At 54.3% G+C, this 22,935-nt stretch overlaps 1 protein-coding gene across 2 annotated transcripts in view; it reads left to right on the top strand.

The window, feature by feature from the left end:
* Window positions 1–21,406, top strand: part of LOC125448427 (sodium/potassium-transporting ATPase subunit gamma-like) — a 25,810-nt gene extending 4,404 nt beyond the window's left edge. The window contains exons 2-6 of one of the 2 annotated variants that reach the window (XM_059641247.1): window positions 2,403–2,435; window positions 2,663–2,737; window positions 18,625–18,655; window positions 19,128–19,165; window positions 20,032–20,152. In XM_059641247.1, coding sequence (XP_059497230.1) covers window positions 2,403–2,435; window positions 2,663–2,737; window positions 18,625–18,655; window positions 19,128–19,165; window positions 20,032–20,057 — 203 coding nt within the window. In that variant the 3' untranslated portion in view covers window positions 20,058–20,152. Of the gene's footprint in view, window positions 1–2,402; window positions 2,436–2,662; window positions 2,738–18,624; window positions 18,656–19,127; window positions 19,166–20,031 lie in introns of both variants that reach the window. The other variant, XM_059641246.1, reaches the window with a different exon arrangement.
* Window positions 21,407–22,935: the final 1,529 nt, after the last annotated feature.

Genomic DNA, 22,935 nt, shown 5'->3' with positions numbered 1-22,935 from the left:
GTGTAGGCCAGACTGGGTATGCATGGTGGATTTACCCCCCTGGGTGAACCAGGTCAGGGGTGGGGACGGGGCGTGTTGGGCTGCCACAGCGAACGGCAATGCCGTCTCTCAGACAGGATAGTAACTCCAGACGTTTAATTTATTTGACATTCAAGTGCGGCCAAGCTAAGGCTCAAACCCCATCCCCGCCCCCAGGCACTAAACACAGGCCCATGAGGCCAGTGACATGACCCACACAGCACGGACAATCCTTCCCTCAACAGCTGCACAGGGAGCTTTACTCTGTGTCTAACCCCGTGCTGTCCCTGTCCCTGGGAGTGTTTGATGGGGACAGTGTAGAAGGAGCTTTACTCTGTATCTAACCCCGTGCTGTCCCTGTCCCTGGGAGTGTTTGATGGGGAGCAGTGTAGAGGGAGCTTTACTCTGTATCTAATCCTGTGCTGTCCCTGTCCCTGGGAGTGTTTGATGGGGGACAGTGTAGAGGGAGCTTTACTCTGTATCTAACCCTGTGCTGTCCCTGTCCCTGGGAGTGTTTGATGGGCGGGACAGTGTAGAGGAAGCTTTACTCTGTGTCTAACCCCGTGCTGTCCCTGTCCCTGGGAGTGTTTGATGGGGGACAGTGTAGAGGAAGCTTTACTCTGTGTCTAACCCCGTGCTGCCCCTGTCCCTGGGAGTGTTTGATGGGGGGGACAGTGTAGAGGAAGCTTTACTCTGTATCTAACCCCATGCTGCCCTTGTCACTGGGACTGTTTGATGGTGAGAGGGGAACAGTGTAGAAGGAGCTTTACCCTGTGCCTAACCCCTCCCAGTGGCATTTCTTTTCGGGGTATACAGGGTTGGAATGGATGTAGAGCGGATGATGTCAGTGTCTCCCTGTCTCTGATGGACTGTTACAGTCAGATCAGATTGTAAACCGGTTACCGGCCTGTCCTCCTGATCTGTGCCACCCTCAGCCCCATACGGTGGGGGGGGGGGGGGGGGCGGTGGCATTGCCCTCTCTCGAGGAGCAGGTGGTGGGGAGAGAGAGAGAGAGCAGTGAATAAAGCACACAGTGCCCTCGGGTATATTCACAGGGGATCGGAGTACAGGATCAGGGGGAGATGGGGAACTTGTGCAAGATCCTTGTCACTCCTCAGCTGGAGTATTGTGTCCGGGTGTGGGCCCCACATTATCAGGAAGATGGGAACGTGTTAGAGAGAGAGAGAGTGTGGAAGGGATTTACAGGAACGGTCCCAGGGATGAGAAGGCTCTGTGCTGAGGACAGGCTGAAGCAGCTGGGGGCGGCTCCCCCTCGGAGAGGAGAAGGCTGAGGGACAGGGAGATTCAATCGGGGGGGGGGGGGGGTTCAAACCCGTGAGCAGGGGGCTGGACAGAGTTGATCGGGAGAAGCTGTTCCCGCTAGGAAAAGGAACAAGAACCTGGGTTGGGGGGGGTAGATTTAAAGTGATGTGCAAATGGAGCGAGGGGGCTGTGAGGTGAAACATTGTGTTTGCGCACCCCCCCCACCCCCAATGAGTAGTTGGGTGTGGGATATACTGCCTGGAAATGTTGGGGGGGGCATTGGATTGGGATTGGGATAGAAATGTGGGGCACGGAGATGGGGGGAGAGGGAGGAGATTGGGGATAGACCCATTGGATGGGGATTGGGATAGAAACGGGGGGCACGGAGATGGGGGGAGAGAGAGGAGATTGGGGATAGACCCATTGGATGGGGATTGGGATAGAAACGGGGGGCACGGAGATGGGGGGAGAGGGAGGAGATTGGGGATAGACCCATTGGATGGGGATTGGGATAGAAACGGGGGGCACGGAGATGGGGGGAGAGGGAGGAGATTGGGGATAGACCCATTGGATGGGGATTGGGATAGAAACGGGGGGGCACGGAGATGGGGGGAGAGGGAGGAGATTGGGGATAGACCCATTGGATGGGGATTGGGATTGGGTTAGAAATGGGGGGCAGGAACATGGGGTGGAAGGGCACATTAGCACCCAGTTAGAATGGTCAGAGAGCCAGCACCCCCTTCCTCAGAGAGAATAGGCAGGGGGAGAGAAACCAGGACTCAGAGACAGAACGGGGGAGATGGACGAGAACAAAATAAAGTACAGCCAAGGTAGAAAGCGCACACAGAGTGAGAGAGGAGAGGAGAAGGAGAATATCGCTGCAGAGACAGAGGGGCAGAATGGAGAGAGAACAGAGTGGCAAAAGGAGAGCGAGAGGCAGAGTGAGGGAGATGAGAAGGGAGGAAAACAGACAGAGCAGGATCTGCAGGGAGCAGAGATGAATTAATTCCAAAGCAGGCCCTGCTGCGCGTTAATTACACGGACCGTTCCGACGCAGAATCCTGGTGAGGGCGGCAGAAGATTCACTTCCTAATTCTGCAAACTCTCTCTTCAATTTGCAGTGATCTCCAGCAATCAGGAGCAGTTCACATACGGTAAGGACAGAATAACTGTTATAAAACGTGCCTCACACACACATACACTCACACACACACACACTCACACACACACTCACACACACGCACACACACGCACACACACACACACACACGCACACACACACACACACACACACACACAGACACTCAAGTGTAACATTCCCTGTGAAACCTTCCCAAAGCCTCTCCTGCTGTCCCTCACTCTGATTTTACTCTCTTCACAGATTATGACACATTGAGAACGACTGGTCTTATTCTGGCCGTCATTATGTTTGTGACTGGAATTGTCATCGCATTGAGTAAGTGTGAATTCACCTGAGCCCCTGAGATACAGCCCCCACCCACGGCCCTGGGGATCACTAACCGGGACATTGGTTAGGGCCACTTTAGGAATACTGTGTTCAATCCCAGTCTCCCTGCTACAGGAAGGATGTTGTGAAACTTGAAAGGGTTCAGAAAAGATTTACAGGGATGTTGCCAGGGTTAGAGGGCTTGAGCTACAGGGAGGGGCTGGATAGGCTGGGGCTATTTTCCCTGGAGCGTCGGGGGCTGAGGGGTGACCTTATAGAGGTTTGTAAAATCATGAGGGGCATGGATAGGGTGAATAGACAAGGTCTTTTCCCCTCAGGGCAGGGGAGTCCAAAACCAGAGGGGCATAGGTTTAAGGTGAGAGGGGAAAGATTGAAAAGAGACCTGAGGGGTAACTTTTTCACACAGAGGGTGGTGCGTGTATGGAATGAGCTGCCAGAGGAAGTGGTGGGGGCTGGTACAGTTACAGCATTTAAAAGGCATCTGGATGGGGACATGGATAGGAAGGGGTTAGAGGGATATGGGCGGGATGCTGGGGAATGGGGCTGGATTAATTTAGGAGATCTGGGTCAGCATGGATGGGTTGGGCTGAAGGGTCTGTTTCCACGCTGTACGGCTCCATGACTCTACGTTGATGTGCTCTCACTGTCACTACCTCCCTGTCTCTAAAATGCCACAGACTTTCACCCTACTCCTCGAGGCACTTGTTTACCCCAAATGTTTCATGTTATGTGATGTGCCATTCCCACTGAAAAAGGGGGAAGGCTCATGTCAACGGTCACACCGCAGTTCCACCCTCCAACCTGTGGTGGCACTCCAGCACCTCCGTTTTCCTCCCATTTCCCCCGCTGTTGCTCACAGGCGACAACATTCTCTCCTTTCCAGTTTTGTGTCTGATTCTCCATTTCACATCATTTCGTGTCAGGCTTGAGAATTATTCCCTCCAGCCCATCCTGTAACAATTCACCACTTGCCCCTGGTTGCCCCCTCCTTCAGAAGGTGGGGGTGAGCTGCCCTCTTGGCCCGCTGCAGCCCATGTGCTGTAGGGTTGACCCACAATGTCCCTTAGGGAGGGAATTCCCGGATTCTGACCCAGCGACACTGAAGGAACAGGGATATATTTCCCAAGTCAGGATGGGGAGGGGCTCGGAGGGGAACTTGCAGGGGGTGGTGGTCCCATGTACCTGCTGCCCCTTGTCCTTCCCGAGGGAAGTGGCCGGGGGTTTGGAAGGTGCTGCCTGAGGGGCCTTGGTGAGGCTCTGCAGAGCATCTTGTCGATGGTACACACTGCTGCGGCTGAGCAGGATGTTTATGGGATACGGAGCTTCTTGAGTGTTGTTGGAGCTGCCCTCATCCAGGGGCAAGTGGGGAGTATTCCATCGCCCTCCTGACGTGTGCCTTGTCGATCGTGGGACAGGATCTGGGGGGAGTCAGGACGGGAGTTACTCGCAGCAGGATTCCCAGCCTCTGACCTGCTCTTGTAGCCGCTGTGTTTATGTGGTGGGTCCCAGTTCAGTTTCTGGTCAATGGTAACCCCCAGGATATTGATAGTGAGGGATTCAGTGATGGAAACACCATCGAACATCAAGGGGCAGTGGTTAGATTGTCTCTTATTGGTGATGGGCATAGCCTGGCATTTGCGTGGCATGAATGTTAACAGCCTCTTGTCAGCCTGAGCCTGGATATTGTGCAGAAATTGTTGGATTTTATCAGCAGTATCTGAGGAATCCAAGGTAACGGTTTAATCTGTAAAACATATCTCTACGAAAAAGTCATTGAGTGGTTGTGAAATGTTTACTCTGCTCACCCCAAGGTCGCTGCAAACTAATTTCCACACACGATGCAGTTCAGAGATTGTAAAGCATGAGAACAGCGAACAACAAGAAACAACAGAAACTGCTAGAGAAACTCAGCAGGTCTGGCAGCATCTGTGGCGAGAGAAACTGATCTGAAGTTCCATGTCCAACGACCCTTCTTCAGAACCCAAAACATTCTCACCAGAGATACTGCAAAACCGCAGAGTTTTTCCAGCAATTTCAGCTTTTGTCTCAGGTTTCATTGTTTCTGCTTTGACCATCATGGAGGGTCAGTGCTGAGGGAGTGGGCACTGTCGGCGGGTCAGTGCTGAGGGAGTAGGCACTATCAGAGCATCGGTGCAGAGGGAGTGGGCACTGTCAGAGGGTCAGTGCTGAGGGTGCGGGCACTGTCGGAGTGTCAGTGCTGAAGGAACGGGCACTGTCGGAGGGTCAGTGCGAGGATGTGGGCACTCTCTGAGGTTCAGTGCGGAGGGAGTGGGCACTGTTGGAGGGTCAGTGCTGATGGAGAGGGCTCTGTCGAAGGTTCAGTGCTGAGGGACTGGGCACTGTCGGAGGGTCAGTGCGAGGAAGTGGGCACTGTCTGAGGGTCAGTTCTGAGGGAGTAGGCACTGTTGGAGGGCCAGTCGTGAGGGAACAGGCACTGTCGGAGGGTCAGTGCAGAGGGCATGGGCTCAGTCAGAGCGTCTGCGCTGTGTGAGTGGGCACTGTCAGAGGGTCAGTGCTGAAGGAGTGGGCACTGTCGGAGGGTCAATGCTGAGGGACTGTGCACTGTCAGAGGGTCAGTGCTGAGGGAGCAGGCACTGTCGGAGGGTCAGTGCTGAGGGGGTGGGCACTGTCGGAGGGTCAGTGCTGCAGGACTGGGCACTGTCGGAGGGTAAGTGCTGAGGGAGTGGGCACTGTCGGAGAGTCAGTGCTGAGGGAGTGGGCACTGTCGGAGAGTCAGTGCTGAGGGAGCGGGCACTATCATAGGGTCAGTGCTGTGGGAGTGGGCACTATCATAGGGTCAGTGCTGTGGGGGTGGGCACTGTCCGAGGGTCAGTGCTGAGGGAGTGGGCACTGTCGCAGGGTCAGTGCTGAGGGAGCGGGCAGTGTCGGAGGGTCACTGTTGAGGGGGCGGGCACTGTCGGAGCGTCAGTGCTCAGGGAGCTGGCACTGTCGGAGGGTCAGTGTTGAGGGAGTGGGCATTGTCGGAGGGTCAGTGTTGAGGGAGTGGGCACTGTCGGAGGGTCAGTGCTGAGGGGGTGGGCACTGTCGGAGGGTCAGTGCTGAGGGAATGGGCACTGTCAGAGGGTCAGTGCTGAGGGAGTGGGCACTATCGGAGGGTCAGTGCTGAGGGGGCAGGCACTGTCGGAGGGTCCGTTCTGAGGGAGCGGGCACTGTCGGAGGGCCAGTGCTGAGGGAGCGGGCACTGTCGGAGGGTCAGTGCGAGGATGTGGGCACTGTCTGAGGTTCAGTGCGGAGGGAGTGGGCACTGTTGGAGGGTCAGTGCTGATGGAGAGGGCTCTGTCGAAGGGTCAGTGCTGAGGGAGTGGGCACTGTCGGAGGGTCAGTGCGAGGAAGTGGGCACTGTCTGAGGGTCAGTTCTGAGGGAGTAGGCACTGTTGGAGGATCAGTGCAGAGGGCATGGGCTCAGTCAGAGCGTCTGCGCTGTGGGAGTGGGCACTGTCGGAGGGTCAATGCTGAGGGACTGTGCACTGTCGGAGGGTCAGTGCTGAGGGAGCAGGCACTGTCGGAGGGTCAATGCTGAGGGACTGTGCACTGTCAGAGGGTCAGTGCTGAGGGAGTGGGCACTGTCGGAGGGTCAATGCTGAGGGACTGTGCACTGTCGGAGGGTCAGTGCTGAGGGAGCAGGCACTGTCGGAGGGTCAGTGCTGAGGGACTGTGCACTGTCAGAGGGTCAGTGCTGAGGGAGTGGGCACTGTCGGAGGGTCAATGCTGAGGGACTGTGCACTGTCGGAGGGTCAGTGCTGAGGGAGCAGGCACTGTCGGAGGGTCAGTGCTGAGGGGGTGGGCACTGTCGGAGGGTCAGTGCTGCAGGACTGGGCACTATCATAGGGTCAGTGCTGTGGGAGTGGGCACTATCGGAGAGTCAGTGCTGAGGGAGCGGGCACTGTCGGAGGGTCAGTGCTGCAGGACTGGGCACTATCATAGGGTCAGTGCTGTGGGAGTGGGCACTATCATAGGGTCAGTGCTGTGGGGGTGGGCACTGTCCGAGGGTCAGTGCTGAGGGAGTGGGCACTGTCGCAGGGTCAGTGCTGAGGGAGCGGGCAGTGTCAGAGGGTCACTGTTGAGGGGGCGGGCACTGTCGGAGCGTCAGTGCTCAGGGAGCTGGCACTGTCGGAGGGTCAGTGTTGAGGGAGTGGGCATTGTCGGAGGGTCAGTGTTGAGGGAGTGGGCGCTGTCGGAGGGTCAGTGCTGAGGGGGTGGGCACTGTCGGAGGGTCAGTGCTGAGGGAATGGGCACTGTCAGAGGGTCAGTGCTGAGGGAGTGGGCACGGTCGGAGGGTCAGTGCTGAGGGGGCAGGCACAGTCGGAGGGTCCGTTCTGAGGGAGCGGGCACTGTCGGAGGGTCAGTGCTGAGGGAGCGGGCACTGTCGCAGGGTCAGTGCTGAGGGAGCGGGCAGTGTCGGAGGGTCAGTGCTGAGGGAGCGGGCACTGTCGGAGGGTCATTGCTGAAGGAGCGGGCATTGTCGGAGGGTTAGTGCTGAAGGAGCGGGCACTGTCGGAGGGTCAGTGCTGAGGGAACGGGCACTGTCGGAGGGTCAGTGCTGAGGGTGCGGGCACTGTCGGAGTGTCAGTGCTGAGGGGTCGGGCACTGTGGGAGGGTCAGTGCTGAGGGAGCGGGCACTGTCGGAGGGTCAGTGATGAGGGTCCGGGCACTGTGGGAGGGTCAGTGCTGAAGGAGCGGGCACTGTCGGAGGGTCAGTGCTGAGGGAGTGGGCACTGTCGGAGGGTCAGTTCTGAGGGAGTAGGCACTGTTGGAGGGCCAGTCGTGAGGGAACAGGCACTGTCGGAGGGTCGGTGCTGAGGGAGTGGGCACTGTCAGAGGTTCAGTGCTGAGGGAGTGGGCACTGTCACAAGGTCAGTGCTGAGGGAGTGGGCACTGTCGGAGCGTCAGTGCAGAGGCAGTGGGCACTGTCGGAGGGTCAGTGCTGAGGGAGTGGACACTGTCGGAGGGTCAGTGCTGCGGGACTGGGCACTGTTGGAGGGTCAGTACTGAGGGCTTGGGCTCAGTCAGAGCGTCTGCGCTGAGGGACTGGGCACTGTCGGAGGCTCAGTGCTGAGGGAGTGGGCACTGTCAGAGCGTCAGTGCTGAGGAAGCAGCGCACTGTTGGAAGGTAAGTCCTGAGGGAGCGGGCACTGTGGGAGGGTCAGTGATAAGGGAGTGGGCACTGTCGGAGAGTCAGTGCTGAGGGAGTGGGCACTGTCGGAGGGCCAGTGCTGCGGGAGGGGGCACAGTCGGAGGGTCAGTGCTGAGGGAGCGGGCACTGTTGGAGGGTCAGTGCTGAGAGAGCGGGCACTGTCGGAGGGTCAGTGCTGAGAGAGCGGGCACTGTCGGAGGGTCAGTGCTGAGTGGTCGGGCACTGTGGCAGGGTCAGTGCTGAGGGAGCGGGCACTGTCGAAGGGTCAGTACTGAGGGAGTAGGCACTGTCAGATTGTCGGTGCTGAGGGAGTGGGCACTGATGGAGGGTCGTTGCTGAGTGAGTGGGCACTGTCGGAGGGTCAGTGCTGAGGGAGCAGGCACTGTCGGAGGGTCAGTGCTGAGGGAGTGGGCACTGGCAGAGCATCAGTGCTAAGTGAGTGGGCACTGTCTGAGGGTCAGTGCGGTGGGAGTGGGCACTGTCGGAGGGTCAGTGCTGAGGGAGTGGGCACTGTCGGAGGGTCAGTACTGAGGGAGTGGGCACTGTCGGAGGGTCACTGGTGACGGACTGGGCTCTGTCAGAGCGCCAGTGCTGAGGGAGTGGGCACTGTAGGAGGGTCAGTGCTGAGGGAGTGGGCACTGACAGAGGATCAGTGCTGAGGGAGTGGGCTCTGTCAGACCATCAGTGCTGAGAAAGTCGCTACTGTGTGAGGGTCAGTGCTGAGGGAGCAGCGCACTGTTGGAGGGTCAGTGCTGAGGGAGCAGGCACTGTCGAAGGGTCAGTGCTGAGGGCGTGGGCACTGTTGGAGTGTCAGTGCTGAGAGAGCGGGCACTGTCGGAGGGTCAGTGCTGAGAGAGCGGGCACTGTCGGAGGGTCAGTGCTGAGTGGTCGGGCACTGTGGCAGGGTCAGTGCTGAGGGAGCGGGCACTGTCGAAGGGTCAGTACTGAGGGAGTAGGCACTGTCAGATTGTCGGTGCTGAGGGAGTGGGCACTGATGGAGGGTCGTTGCTGAGTGAGTGGGCACTGTCGGAGGGTCAGTGCTGAGGGAGCAGGCACTGTCGGAGGGTCAGTGCTGAGGGAGTGGGCACTGGCAGAGCATCAGTGCTAAGTGAGTGGGCACTGTCTGAGGGTCAGTGCGGTGGGAGTGGGCACTGTCGGAGGGTCAGTGCTGAGGGAGTGGGCACTGTCGGAGGGTCAGTACTGAGGGAGTGGGCACTGTCGGAGGGTCACTGGTGACGGACTGGGCTCTGTCAGAGCGCCAGTGCTGAGGGAGTGGGCACTGTAGGAGGGTCAGTGCTGAGGGAGTGGGCACTGACAGAGGATCAGTGCTGAGGGAGTGGGCTCTGTCAGACCATCAGTGCTGAGAAAGTCGCTACTGTGTGAGGGTCAGTGCTGAGGGAGCAGCGCACTGTTGGAGGGTCAGTGCTGAGGGAGCAGGCACTGTCGAAGGGTCAGTGCTGAGGGCGTGGGCACTGTTGGAGTGTCAGTTCTGAGAGAGCAGGCACTGTCGGAGGGTCAGTTCTGAGGAAGTGGGCACTGTCTGAGGGTCAGTGCTGAGGGAGTGGGCACTGTCGGAGGGTCAGTGCTGAGGGAGTAGGCATTGCCAGAGGGTCAGTGCTGAGGGAGCGGGCACGGTCAAATGGTCAGTGCTGAGAGAGTGGGCACTGTCGGAGGGTCAGTGCTGAGGGAGTGTGGAATGTCGGAGGGTCGGTGCTGAGGGATTGGGCACTGTCGGCGGATCAGTGCTGATGGAGTGGGCACTGTCGGAGGGTCCGTGCTGAGGGAGTGGCCACTGTCGGAGGATCAGTGCTGAGGGAGTGGGCACTGTCAGAGGGTCAGTGCTGAGGGAGTGGGCTCTGTCAGAGCGTCAGTGCTGAGAAAGTGGGCACTGTCGGCGGGTCAGTGCTGAGGGAGCAGCGCACTGTTGGAGGGTCAGTGCTGAGGGAGCAGGCACTGTCGAAGGGTCAGTGCTGAGGGAGCAGGCACTGTCGGAGGGTCAGTTCTGAGGAAGTGGGCACTGTCTGAGGGTCAGTGCTGAGGGAGTAGGCATTGCCAGAGGGTCAGTGCTGAGGGAGTGGGCATGGTCAAATGGTCAGTGCTGATGGAGTGGGCTCTGTCAGAGCGTCAGTGATGAGGGAGTGGGCACTGTCGGAGGGCCAGTGCTGCGGGAGGGGGCACTGTCGGAGGGTCAGTGCTGAGGGAGCGGGCACTGTCGGAGGGTCAGTGCTGAGGGAGCGGGCACTGTTGGAGGGTCAGTGCTGAGAGAGCGGGCACTGTCGGAGGGTCAGTGCTGAGTGGTCGGGCACTGTGGCAGGGTCAGTGCTGAGGGAGCGGGCACTGTCGAAGGGTCAGTACTGAGGGAGTAGGCACTGTCAGATTGTCGGTGCTGAGGGAGTGGGCACTGACGGAGGGTCATTGCTGAGTGAGTGGGCACTGTCGGAGGGTCAGTGCTGAGGGAGTAGGCACTGTCGGAGGGTCAGTGCTGAGGGAGTGGGCACTTTTCGAGGGTCAGTGCTGAGGGAATGGGCACTCTCAGAGCGTCAGTGCTAAGTGAGTGGGCACTGTCTGAGGGTCAGTGCGGTGGGAGTGGGCACTGTCGGAGGGTCAGTGCTGAGGGAGTGGGCACTGTCGGAGGGTCAGTACTGAGGGAGTGGGCACTGTCGGAGGGTCACTGGTGACGGATTGGGCTCTGTCAGAGCGCCAGTGCTGAGGGAGTGGGCACTGTCGCAGGGTCAGTGCTGAGGGAGTGGGCACTGACAGAGGATCAGTGCTGAGGGAGTGGGCTCTGTCAGACCATCAGTGCTGAGAAAGTCGCCACTGTGTGAGGGTCAGTGCTGAGGGAGCAGCGCACTGTTGGAGGGTCAGTGCTGAGGGCGTGGGCACTGTTGGAGTGTCAGTTCTGAGAGAGCAGGCACTGTCGGAGGGTCAGTTCTGAGGAAGTGGGCACTGTCTGAGGGTCAGTGCTGAGGGAGTAGGCATTGCCAGAGGGTCAGTGCTGAGGGAGCGGGCACGGTCAAATGGTCAGTGCTGACGGAGTGGGCACTGTCGGAGGGTCAGTGCTGAGGGAGTGGGCACTGTCGGAGGGTCAGTGCTGAGGGAGTGTGGCCTGTCGGAGGGTCGGTGCTGAGGGATTGGGCACTGTCGGTGGATCAGTGCTGAGGGAGTGGGCACTGACGGAGGGTCATTGCTGAGTGAGTGGGCACTGTCGGAGGGTCAGTGCTGAGGGAGTAGGCACTGTCACAGCGTCAGTGCTGAGAAAGTGGGCACTGTTCTAGGGTCAGTGCTGAGGGAGTGGGCACTGTTCTAGGGTCTGTGCTGAGGAAGTGGGCACTGTCGGAGGGTCAGTGCTGAGGGAATGGGCACTGTCAGAGGGACAGTGCTGAGGGAGTGGGCTCTGTCAGAGCATCAGTGCTGAGGGAGTGGGCACTGTCGGAGGGTCAATGCTGAGGGAGTGGGCACTTTCAGAGGGTCACTGCTGACGGAGTGGGCACTGTCGGAGGGTCAGTGCTGAGGGAGTGGGCACTGTCGGAGGGTCAGTGCTGAGGGAGCAGGCACTGTCGGAGGGTCAGTGCTGAGGGAGTGTGCTCTGTCCTAGGGTCAGTGCTGAGGAAGTGGGCACTGCTGGAGGGACAGTGCTGAGGGAGTGGGCTCTGTCAGAGCGTCAGTGCTGAGGGAGTGGCACTGTCGGAGGGTCAATGCTGAGGGACTGTGCACTGTCACTAGGCCTCCCTAACCTGTTTTTCCTTTCACGTATCCCCTCCTCCCACCTCAAGTCGCACCTCCATTTCTCACCTACGAACCTCATCCCATCTCCTTGATCTGTTCGTCCTCCCTGGACTGACCTATCCCCTCCCTACCTCCCCACCTATACTCTCTTCTCCACCTATCTTTTCCTCTATCCACCTTCGGTCTGCCCCCCCCCCCCACCACCTATTTATTCCAGAACCCTCTCCCCATCCCCCTCTCTGATGAAGGGTCTAGGCCTGAAACGTCAGCTTTTGTGCTCCTAAATTGTGGCTTGGCCTGCTGTGCTCATCCAGCTCCACACTTTGTTAACAAGTAAAACAGGATGTTTTAAGTGAGTATGAATTGATACCAGAAGCATTTAGAGAAAGGTTCAGAAAGTACAGAAAAGAAATAAGTCATACTTATGTCAAATTTGAAAGAATTAAACATAGCAACTTCGATAGACGGGTCAGAGTATTAAAGATAGAAACGACATATGACGATTTGAGAGAGATTGTTCTGCGATAGGAGTTTAAAAACTCCCTTCCAGACGTGATAAGATCTCACATCGAAAGTTCAGACAGTGAGCGCAGCTCGAGAGATGGAGGAGGAATACGCATTAGGGAATAAATCGAAATCCAGCTTCCGACTGCAATTTCATTCTGTGAGGGATCGAAGTTGGGAAAAAGGGAGATCCATCAGTGAAATACAATAGTAGATCACAATGGGAACAGTTTAATACAGTGAAAAAAGAAAGCCAAGTTGGTGAAAAAGAGGTGAAAAGCCTCAGGTGTTTCCACTGCAATAAAGTGACAGCGCTGGTGGGGTAAGAGAAGCACTGGGAAAGAGGATGTAGGAGAAGATGCACAGCCAGTGGGATTGGTTGAGGGAGTGAGGGAAATCCCAAGGGAAGTCGAGAAGCTGCAGGTGAGTGCACAGCCTCGTCATGGGCTGGATAATGAGATGGTGCCTGATCTCTACAAAGGCTTCACCTCCGTTTGTAAGGTTTACTCAGGAAGAACTTAGTTATATCAGTTAAAACGCTGAGAGATACGGGAGCTAACCAGTCTCTAATAGTAAGAGATGAAAGTATTTGCACTCCTTCTGAAATGTTACCCGAGAGAGTGGTAATCTGTGGAACAAACGGAGAGAGATTTAACATTCCCCTGTGCAAGCTCAAGGTGGAAAGTCCAATCAAGATTGGGGAAGGGACCGTGGCAGTGATCGAAAGAGTGTCTATTCCAGGAATACAGTTTGTCCTTGGAAACGGTTGAGCGGGATCAAAGGTGGGAACGATGCCCCTTGTAGTGGAGAAGCTGAAGGAAAAACAGGGAACTGAGGAGATAAAAGAAAAATATCCTGGAACTTTACCGGACTGTCTGGTAACAAGATCCCGCAGCCACAAGTTACAGCAGGAAGGCAAAAGCAGAGAGAGAGATGAAGGAGTTGAGGTTGAGTTAGCTAGCACCCTGTTTGATGAAATGGTAAAGGAAAATCCTGGGTAGAGGGTCAGGCAGAAGTGTTTAGATCTGAAGGATTAATGGACGCAGCACAAAAAGATGAGACAATAAAAGGTTTATATTGTAAAGCTGGCTCGGAAAAGGGATCAGAATGTTTTCCCGAGATAATGGGAACTGCAGATGCTGGAGAATTCCAAGATAATAAAATGTGAGGCTGGATGAACACAGCAGGCCAAGCAGCATCTCAGGAGCACAAAAGCTGGCGTTTCGGGCCTAGACCCTTCATCAGAGAGGGGGATGGGGTGAGGGTTCTGGAATAAACAGGGAGAGAGGGGGAGGCGGACCGAAGATGGAGAGAAAGGAAGATAGGTGGAGAGGAGAGTATAGGTGGGGAGGTAGGGAGGGGATAGGTCAGTCCAGGGAAGACGGACAGGTCAAGGAGGTGGGATGAGGTTAGTAGGTAGATGGGGGTGCGGCTTGGGGTGGGAGGAAGGGATGGGTGAGAGGAAGAACAGGTTAGGGAGGCAGAGACAGGTTGGACTGGTTTTGGGATGCAGTGGGTGGGGGGGAAGAGCTGGGATGGTTGTGTGGTGCAGTGGGGGGAGGGGACGAACTGGGCTGGTTTAGGGATGCAGTAGGGGAAGGGGAGATTTTGAAACTGGTGAAGTCCACATTGATACCATTAGGCTGCAGGGTTCCCAGGCGGAATATGAGTTGCTGTTCCTGCAACCTTCTGCACTGCCACAATGATGCCACCTGAAGGTTGCAGGAACAGCAACTCATATTCCGCTTGGGAACCCTGCAGCCTAATGGTATTAATGTGGACTTCACCAGTGTCAAAATCTCCCCTTCCCCCACCGCATCCCAAAACAAGCCCAGTTCGTCCCCTCCCCCCACTGCACCATACAACCAGCCCAGCTCTTCACCCCCCCCCCCCCCCCCCCACTGCATCCCAAAACCAGTCCAACCTGTCTCTGCCTCCCTAACCGGTTCTTCCTCTCACCCATCCCTTCCTCCCACCCCAAGCTGCACCCCCATCTACCTACTAACCTCATCCCACCTCCTTGACCTGTCCGTCTTCCCTGGACTGACCTATCCCCTCCCTACCTCCCCACCTATACTCTCTCCACCTATCTTCCTTTCTCTCCATCTTCGGTCCGCCTCCCCCTCTCTCCCTATTTATTCCAGTTCCCTCTCCCCATCCCCCTCTCTGATGAAGGGTCTAGGCCCGAAACATCAGCTTTTGTGCTCCTGAGATGCTGCTTGGCCTGCTGTGTTCATCCAGCCTCACATTTTATTAGAATGTTTTCCCGAATGTTTTTATGGTCAGGATAAAATCCTAAGACGAAAATGGAGATGTGGCAGATTAGTGCAGAAGGAGAAATGGGTGGAAGTTCACCGGATTGTGTTGCCGGTAGCACACAAACAGGAATTATTGCGGCTAGCACACAAATTTCCTGTAGGCTGTCATCCAGGAGTGAGGAAGACTCAGGCTAAGATACAGAAGCATTTCTATTGGCCCGGGTTACATGAGGATGTGGTTGAGTTTTGGAGTCACATGTGTCAGACGGCAGGAAAGCCACAGGCAGCAATAAAACCAGAGCTTTTGATGCCAATTCCCGCATTTGACGAAGCTTTCACACGGGTTATGTTTATTTGTGTAGGTCCCTTCCCGAAATGCAAAAGTGGGAATCAGTATTCCCAAGCCATAATGGATGCATCTCCCAGATTTCCAGAGGCCATTCCATGATGGAATGTTACAGGAAATAGAAGTGTGTGGAGGAGTTGCTTGCTTTACACATTACGGCCTTCCCAGGGTGATTCAGTCAGACTAAGGGTCCAATTTTACTGCCAAATTATTACAGGAAGTGATGGTTACTTTAAGCATCCAACACTCGAAAGCAAGTGCATCCCATCCTGAATCCCAGGGAGCCTTGGAAAGGTGGCATCAGGCCCTAAAGACCAGGCTGAGGGCTTAGTGCCAGGGTTACCCAAATGATTGGGATAAAAGTATCCCATTTATATTGTTTTCCATTTGAGATGCTCCAAATGAACGCACTCAGTTTCCTCCCTTTGATTCGATGTTCGGACACACTGTAAGGGGGCCTTTAAAATTAATGAAGGAAAAGTTGATAGGTCTGAAGTGAGAGATCTCACAGTTGGATTATGTACCTGAGGGAAGAGAAAGATCAAACAGAGAAAGCGAATTATCTAGACAACATCGGAAGGTGACACAGCATCCAATGAAGTGAGAAGCAGATAAGAAATCTAAAGTTTGTACCTTCCCCCCACCCCCCAGGATAAGGTATTGCTGTTGTTACCTGTGGTAGGAGATCCCTTCAAAGAGAGGTTTCGTGGTCCCTATCAGATTGAGAAGAATTTAAGTCGGGTGAATCATCTGCTAAAGATGCCAGATAAGAATAAATTTCATCCGGTATTGTCTCGTCAGCATGCTGACACCTTACTATGGCAGGGACAGAGACTCAGAGAAACAGGTTTTCGTCACGGCCTCCCTACCTACACTCACCTCGACAGGCTCCATCCCCATCTCTTTGACCTGTCTGTCTCCTCTCCACCTATCTTGTCCTTTATCCACCTTCAATCCACCTCCCCCTCTCTCCCTATTTATTTCAGAACCCTCTCCCCATCCCCCTTTTCTGATGAAGGGTCTAGTCCCACAATGTCAGCTTTTGTGCTCCTAAGACGCTGCTTGGCCTGCTGTGTTCATCCAGCTCCACACTTTGTTATCTCGGATTCTTCAGCATCTGCAGTTCCCATTATCTCGGGTATTCGTCACGGCCTGTCAGAGCGAGAAATCAAATCCACATAGCTTGTATTTTGTTGTGACTCAAAATAAATTGAATAATGAGGGAGTCCTTGCAGAATGGGATAGGATAGTGATCTTTGTGTCCCAGGGACAGAGAACTGAATTGAAACACTTGTTATGAGGACATATGTAGGAATAGTATAGGGAGGAGTAACACTATAGTGCAGGGGGTTGATGTAGGGAATGCTGTGCCAATAAATCACTACCCCTACAGGCTTAATCCTCCTAAAGCAATGCAGGTTCAGAAAGAAGTAGAAGTGATGCATGAAGAGGGCATCATTGAGCTGAGTCAGAGTGAAGAGAGTTTGCTGAGTGTGTTGGTTCCCAAACCTAATGGACCTCAACGGTTCAGCGTGGATTATTGGAAGGTGACTGTCATAACTAAGTCTGACTCATATCCAAATTAAAGGCTGGGGGGGTGGTGCTGTGAGGGAAAATGTTGGACAAGCCAATTTCATCACAAAGTTGGAAATAACTTTGGCAACTATCTTTGTAGGAGAGGGCCAGAAGAGGTTTCTGCGTTTGTAACCCCAACTGGGGCTGTATCAGTTTAAAATCCTGCCCTTTGGAATGAAAAACGCACCACCCACATCTCAAAGGCTTCTAAACAGATTTGCGGCAGGATTAAATAATTGTGCCATCTGTACGGATCACCTACCGATCTTTAGCCGTTCGTGGAAAGGTCGCACGGGGGTATGTTCGGCAGAGCTCTTTGAGAAACAGCAGAAAGCAAGGTCGGTTGTAAACTTGTCAAAATAAAACCGGCATTGGCGAAGGTGGGAGTGGCATTCCCAGGGCACAGCATCGGGTACAGGAACATGACGAATATCGAGGAATTTCCAAGACCACCCTGGAAGACGGAAGTGCCACGATTTTTAGGATTGATCAGATTCTACAGGACATTTGTGCCAAATGTTCGTGGTGTGGCGGTACTGTTCAACGGATTCGCTGAAGACAAACACGGAATTGCCACACAATGCCGGGAGATGTTTGAGGATGTAGAAGCCATGTTAACTTCCGCACCAGTTTTAACCTCTCGAAATTTCTCCAAACCCTTTAGGGCTGCTATTGATGGAAACGATGTAAAGGTTAGAGGATGGTTGTGGAACTGAAAGGCAGATTGGTTAGTTTTCAATAAAAGCTCAATGTTAACCAGTCGAATACGTTATTGAGCTTAGTAAGACGTTACAACATTTTAACATTTACTTTGCAAACATGCCTCTGAGAGATGGTTGTATTCACCGATCACAATCCTTTGACATTTCTGGAAAGGTTCAAGCACGAGAACACCAAATTATTTCGTTTAATATTAAATGCTTGCAACATGGGACCGCAGTGAAATGATTTGTACAAGTCGCTGGTGTTTTATCGCAAGTTTAAAAGAGAAATTATTTATACAAGATAGAAACCATAGTGTTCAATGCTGCATACATATAGAATTAATAGGAAATGTATACCTCTAGATTAACGAGCTATGGATCTAGTGATATAACGGAGCTCAGGTTTTAAAAGAGAAAGAAACAAAGCGATTGTTTCATAGTGATGGTTCACTTCTTTCTAAAGGGTGGGGCGGGGGTGAGGGCAAAGTGTTGCAAAGGTAGGGAGACCTTATCAATCAGGAGGCAGGAAGTTAGAATTTAGTGTTTGTAAAATACTTGGAGGTGGGGGTGGAAGCAATGCATGGTCCCTTTAAAGAAAGTGATGTGCATTTTCTGTGCTTAGAGATTTAAGATGAATGTCTGTGAGCAGCAGCTTGAACGTTTGTGCATAGAAAGCACCCAAAGTGAAAAACTCACACCGAAAGGCTGTACAGTTAGCACGACAAGCAGCAGATTTTACCAAGATAACGGGTTTTTCAATTTAGCCGATCAATTTGAGCCAGGCACTTGGATACTAAAAACATACTAAATTCAAAGCTGATGATTTTGACAACATAGAACCAATCCTGTTGAAAGAGCTACTGAAATGTCATCAAGGGTATAAAAGAAGGGGGGCTGTTGGACAAATTCCCTGGGAGCTAATTGCCATCTGCCAGAGCTAACTGCCCTCAGCCCTCAAGAGAGAACCGCTGTCTCTCACAGCCTCCTCTATGTCTTAGAGAAAGCACCGTTTAAATAACTATCGTACCTGTGGCACAATTAGTTAACATTCCTGACAGAAGAATCAATGGAGACGGCTCAGAACATTCCAGAAGGTACGTAACCTGGCTGTAACTTTGAGAGACTAAATTATATTTCTTCTAATTTTATATAGGTGGGACTCGTGTTTATTGGAACAGCATACCAATAGAATGTTACTTTATTTGGGAATAGTTAGCAGTTTGAAGGAGTTTATTCGGTTGGTTAATTTGTTCACTGTAGAGTTAGATAAATAACTTGTTGACTGAGAAGTGAGTGTCGGGGGGTATTATGTTTAACCACTAGCAGGTGCTGAAAGGCAGGTCACACCACTTTTCACACTTCGTTTACAGATTGTAGTGTGTCGGGGGGGGGGACTCCTCTTTGGGTGTTTTGGTTTTGTGGAGGAGGGGTCACTGTCCATTTTACAACAGCGTCGTTCAGAGATACTGATGCGCTAAAAGACAATTACGAATGACGGGCAACATTTACCGGGAGTGTCACCCTCAACAGCAGCTTCCATTTGGGAATCTGTGCTTATTCGGGACACGTTTTCCTTTTTTTCACAGGTAAGAAGTTTAAATGCGCAAAGTCCTCGAGGTAAGATTAAATTTAAAATACATTACTCGCTGATTTGCCTCCTTCGACTCTTTCAAACTGAAAGTAAAGCTTCCTCTACACTGTACCCCCTCCCCCCCCATCAAACACACCCAGGGACAGGGACAAGCACGCGGTTAGATACAGAGTAAAGCTTCCACTACACTGTACCCCCCCATCAAACAAAACCAGGGACAGAGACAGCGCAGGGTTAGATACAGAGTAAAGCTCACTCTACGCTATCCCCCGCCATCAAACACTCCCAGGGACAGGGACAGCACGGGGTTAGATACAGAATAAAGCTCCCTCTACACGTCCCCCACCATCAAACACTCCCAGGGACAGCGCGGGGTTAGATACAGGGTAAAGCTCCCTCTACACTGTCCCCTGCCATCAAACACTCCCAGGGAGAGGGACAGCACAGGGTTAGGTACAGGGTAAAGCTCTCTCTAATCAGAAACACCTTCTATTTCAGTGCGAGTAAGACAGAAACACCAAAGACCTCGATTCCAGGTGAGTCACAGGGAAAGCGGCCAATTTTGTCTCCTGTTCACCCCTCTCACTCCTAAGCAACTCCCCTCTGAATCCTGGCTACGTTACTGGGATCATCTTGACCCTTATCCCGACTCTGGACCCCAATACTGAAACCCCATCCTGTCCCCGGTCCCCAACAGTAATACTGCACTCTGACCTCCGACCCCAACGCTAATGCCTACCTCTGAGCCCAACTCTAATATCGCACCCTAACCTCTGACCCCAACACTAATACTGCACCCCGACCTCTGACCCCAACACTAATACCGTACACTGACCCCAACCCCAACACTAATACTGCACCCTGACCTCTGACCCCAACACTAATACTGCACACTGACCTGCGACCACAACACTAATGCTGCACCCTGACCTCTGACCCCAACACTAATACTCTATACTTACCTCCGACCCCAAAACTAATACCACACCCTGACCTCCGACCCCAACACTAATACTCTACACTGACCTCTGAGCCCAACACTAATATCGCACCCTGACCTCCAACCCCAACACTAATACTCTACACTGACCTCCGACCCCAACACTAATACTCTACACTGACCTCTGACCCCAACACTAATACCGCACCCCGACCTCCGACCCCAACACTAATATCGCACCCTGACCTCCAACCCCAACACTAATACTCTACACTGACCTCCGACCCCAAAGCCCTATACATGAAACCCTCGATCTAATGGGTAATCCTCACCCACAACATTAACACTCCTCATGTTAACACATTCCCCCAGGTTGACCCCCAGTGCTACCCTCCCAATCAGCCCCCATTGCTCTCGCCCCAGTCAGACACTGCCACTAATCGCTCTGTCCTTTCTCTGCAGGTGCCTCCGAAAACATTCATGTTTGACCCAGGACCTGGGGGGATGAACACCAAGACAACATCGGGGGCGAAGGAGGACATGAAGAGCCAGAGGGTGGGGTGCGGGAAGGGGGCTGTGATGGAGTGGGGGTGGTAGGGCATGCGGGTGAGTGGGAATGAGGAATGACTTGGGTTATCACAATGTGTGAGTGACTGTGTGTGTGTGTGTGTGTGTGTGTGTGTGTGTGTGTGTGATAGAGAGTGTGAGTATGAGAATGTGAGTTTGTGTGTGAAAGAATGTGAGTATGTGTAGGAGAGAGTGAGTGTGGCAATGCGTGTGTGTGGGAGACAGTAAACGTGAGAGTGTGTGTGTTTGGGAGAGAATGAGTGTGGGAATGTGAATGGGTTTGGGACAGAGTGAGTGTGAGAGAGTGAGGGTGTGTGGAAGAGAGTGAACGCGTGTGCGAGAGAGTGTGTGTGGGAGAGAGAGTGTTTGAGAGAGAGTGAGTGTGTGAGAGAGTGAGTGTGTGTGAGAGACAGTGAGTGCATGAGAGAGTGAGTGTGTGTGAGAGATTGTGTGTGTGTGAGAGAGTGAGTGTGTGAGAGAATGAGTGTGTGGGAGAAAGTGAGTATGACAGAGAGTGAGTGCGTGAGAGAGATCAGAGGGTGAGTGTGTGAGAGAGAGTGAGTGTGTGAGAGGGTGAGTGTGTGTGAGAGAGAGTGAGTGTGTGAGAGAGTGATTATGTGTGAGAGAGAGAGTGTGTGAGTGAGTGTGTGTGAGAGAGTAAGTGTGTAAGAGAGAGTGTGTGTGAGAGTGAGTGTGTGTGAGAGAGAGCAAGTGTGTGAGAGAGTGTGTGAGTGGGTGAGAGAGTGAGTGAGTGTGAGAGAGAGTGAGTGTGAGAGAGTGAGTGTGTGAGAGGGTGAGTGTGTGAGAGAGAGTGTGTGTGAGAGGGTGATTATGTGTGAGAGAGAGAGTGTGTGAGTGAGTGTGTGTGAGAGAGTAAGTGTGTAAGAGAGAGTGTGTGTGAGAGTGAGTGTGTGTGAGAGAGAGCAAGTGTGTGAGAGAGTGTGTGAGTGGGTGAGAGAGTGAGTGAGTGTGAGAGAGAGTGAGTGTGAGAGAGTGAGTGTGTGAGAGGGTGAGTGTGTGAGAGAGAGTGTGTGTGAGAGGGTGAGTGTGTGTGAGAGAGAGTGAGTGTGTGAGAGTGAGTGTGTGAGAGAGAGTAAGTATGTGAGAGAGTGTGTGTGTGTGTGAGAGCGAGTGAGTGTGAGAGAGAGTGAGTGTGAGAGAGTGAGTGTGAGACAGAGTGAGTGTGCGTGCGTCTGGAGTTGAAGGGGTGCAGTGAGGGAACCCTCCATGTTGTGTGCTGAATGGACACACCAATAAAGTTCACTTTAAGACCCTGCATCATGAGCGTCGTTCCCTGTAATTATTTTTAATTCGTTCCAAGGTGGGGCGTCGCTGGCCATTTACTTCCCCGTCCCTAATGGCCCCTCTTGCCCACTGAGGAGTCAACCACACTGCTGTGGGACGGGAGTCACATGTAGGCCAGACTTGGTAAGGATGGCAGTTTCCTTCCCTAAAGGGCATCAGCGGGACATTTCGATCGAAGATCGAGGGGTCGAGTGGGCGCCAAATGGACCACATCAAAGCCGCTGAGTGGGATAGTACAATCCTGGGGCCAAATGGTCACAAACCGCAGAAGGGGTAAGCCGTTGCAGCCCGCGGCCCCATTCTACGGCTCCACTGCGGATGCGGCATTCCTGACTTACACTTTCCAAGCCCTTTTCGCCTCAATTCCGGACTGAGTCAGAATCCTGGGACCCCAGTTCATCACGAGGACTCTGAGACAAAAAGAGCGGGCACTGTCGGAGAGTCAGTGCTGAGGGAGCGGGCACTGTCAGAGGGTCAGTGCTGAGGGAGCGGGCACTGTCGAAGGGTCAGTGCTGAGGGAGCGGGCACTGTCGAAGGGTCAGTGCTGAGGGAGCGGGCACTGTCGGAGAGTCAGTGCTGAGGGAGCGGGCACTGTCGAAGGGTCAGTGCTGAGGGAGCGGGCACTGTCAGAGGGTCAGTGCTGAGGGAGCGGGCACTGTCGGAGCGGGCACTGTCGGAGGGTCAGTGCTGAGGGAGCGGGCACTGTCGGAGAGTCAGTGCTGAGGGAGCGGGCACTGTCGAAGGGTCAGTGCTGAGGGAGCGGGCACTGTCAGAGGGTCAGTGCTGAGGGAGCGGGCACTGTCGGAGCGGGCACTGACGGAGGGTCAGTGCTGAGGGAGCGGGCACTGTCGGAGAGTCAGTGCTGAGGGAGCGGGCACTGTCGAAGGGTCAGTGCTGAGGGAGCGGGCACTGTCAGAGGGTCAGTGCTGAGGGAGCGGGCACTGTCGGAGCGGGCACTGACGGAGGGTCAGTGCTGAGGGAGCGGGCACTGTCGGAGAGTCAGTGCTGAGGGAGCGGGCACTGTCGAAGGGTCAGTGCTGAGGGAGCGGGCACTGTCGAAGGGTCAGTGCTGAGGGAGCGGGCACTGTCAGAGGGTCAGTGCTGAGGGAGCGGTCACTGTCGGAGGGTCAGTGCTGAGGGAGCGGGCACTGTCGAAGGGTCAGTGCTGAGGGAGCGGGCACTGTCGAAGGGTCAGTGCTGAGGGAGCGGGCACTGTCAGAGGGTCAGTGCTGAGGGAGCGGGCACTGTCGGAGCGGGCACTGACGGAGGGTCAGTGCTGAGGGAGCGGGCACTGTCGAAGGGTCAGTGCTGAGGGAGCGGGCACTGTCGAAGGGTCAGTGCTGAGGGAGCGGGCACTGTCGAAGGGTCAGTGCTGAGGGAGCGGGCACTGTCGGAGAGTCAGTGCTGAGGGAGCGGGCACTGTCGAAGGGTCAGTGCTGAGGGAGCGGGCACTGTCAGAGGGTCAGTGCTGAGGGAGCGGGCACTGTCGGAGGG

Source organism: Stegostoma tigrinum, chromosome 41, assembly GCF_030684315.1.
Source record: "Stegostoma tigrinum isolate sSteTig4 chromosome 41, sSteTig4.hap1, whole genome shotgun sequence".
Classification (NCBI taxonomy): domain Eukaryota; kingdom Metazoa; phylum Chordata; class Chondrichthyes; order Orectolobiformes; family Stegostomatidae; genus Stegostoma; species Stegostoma tigrinum.
This window is presented reverse-complemented; position numbering and strand designations above follow the sequence as displayed.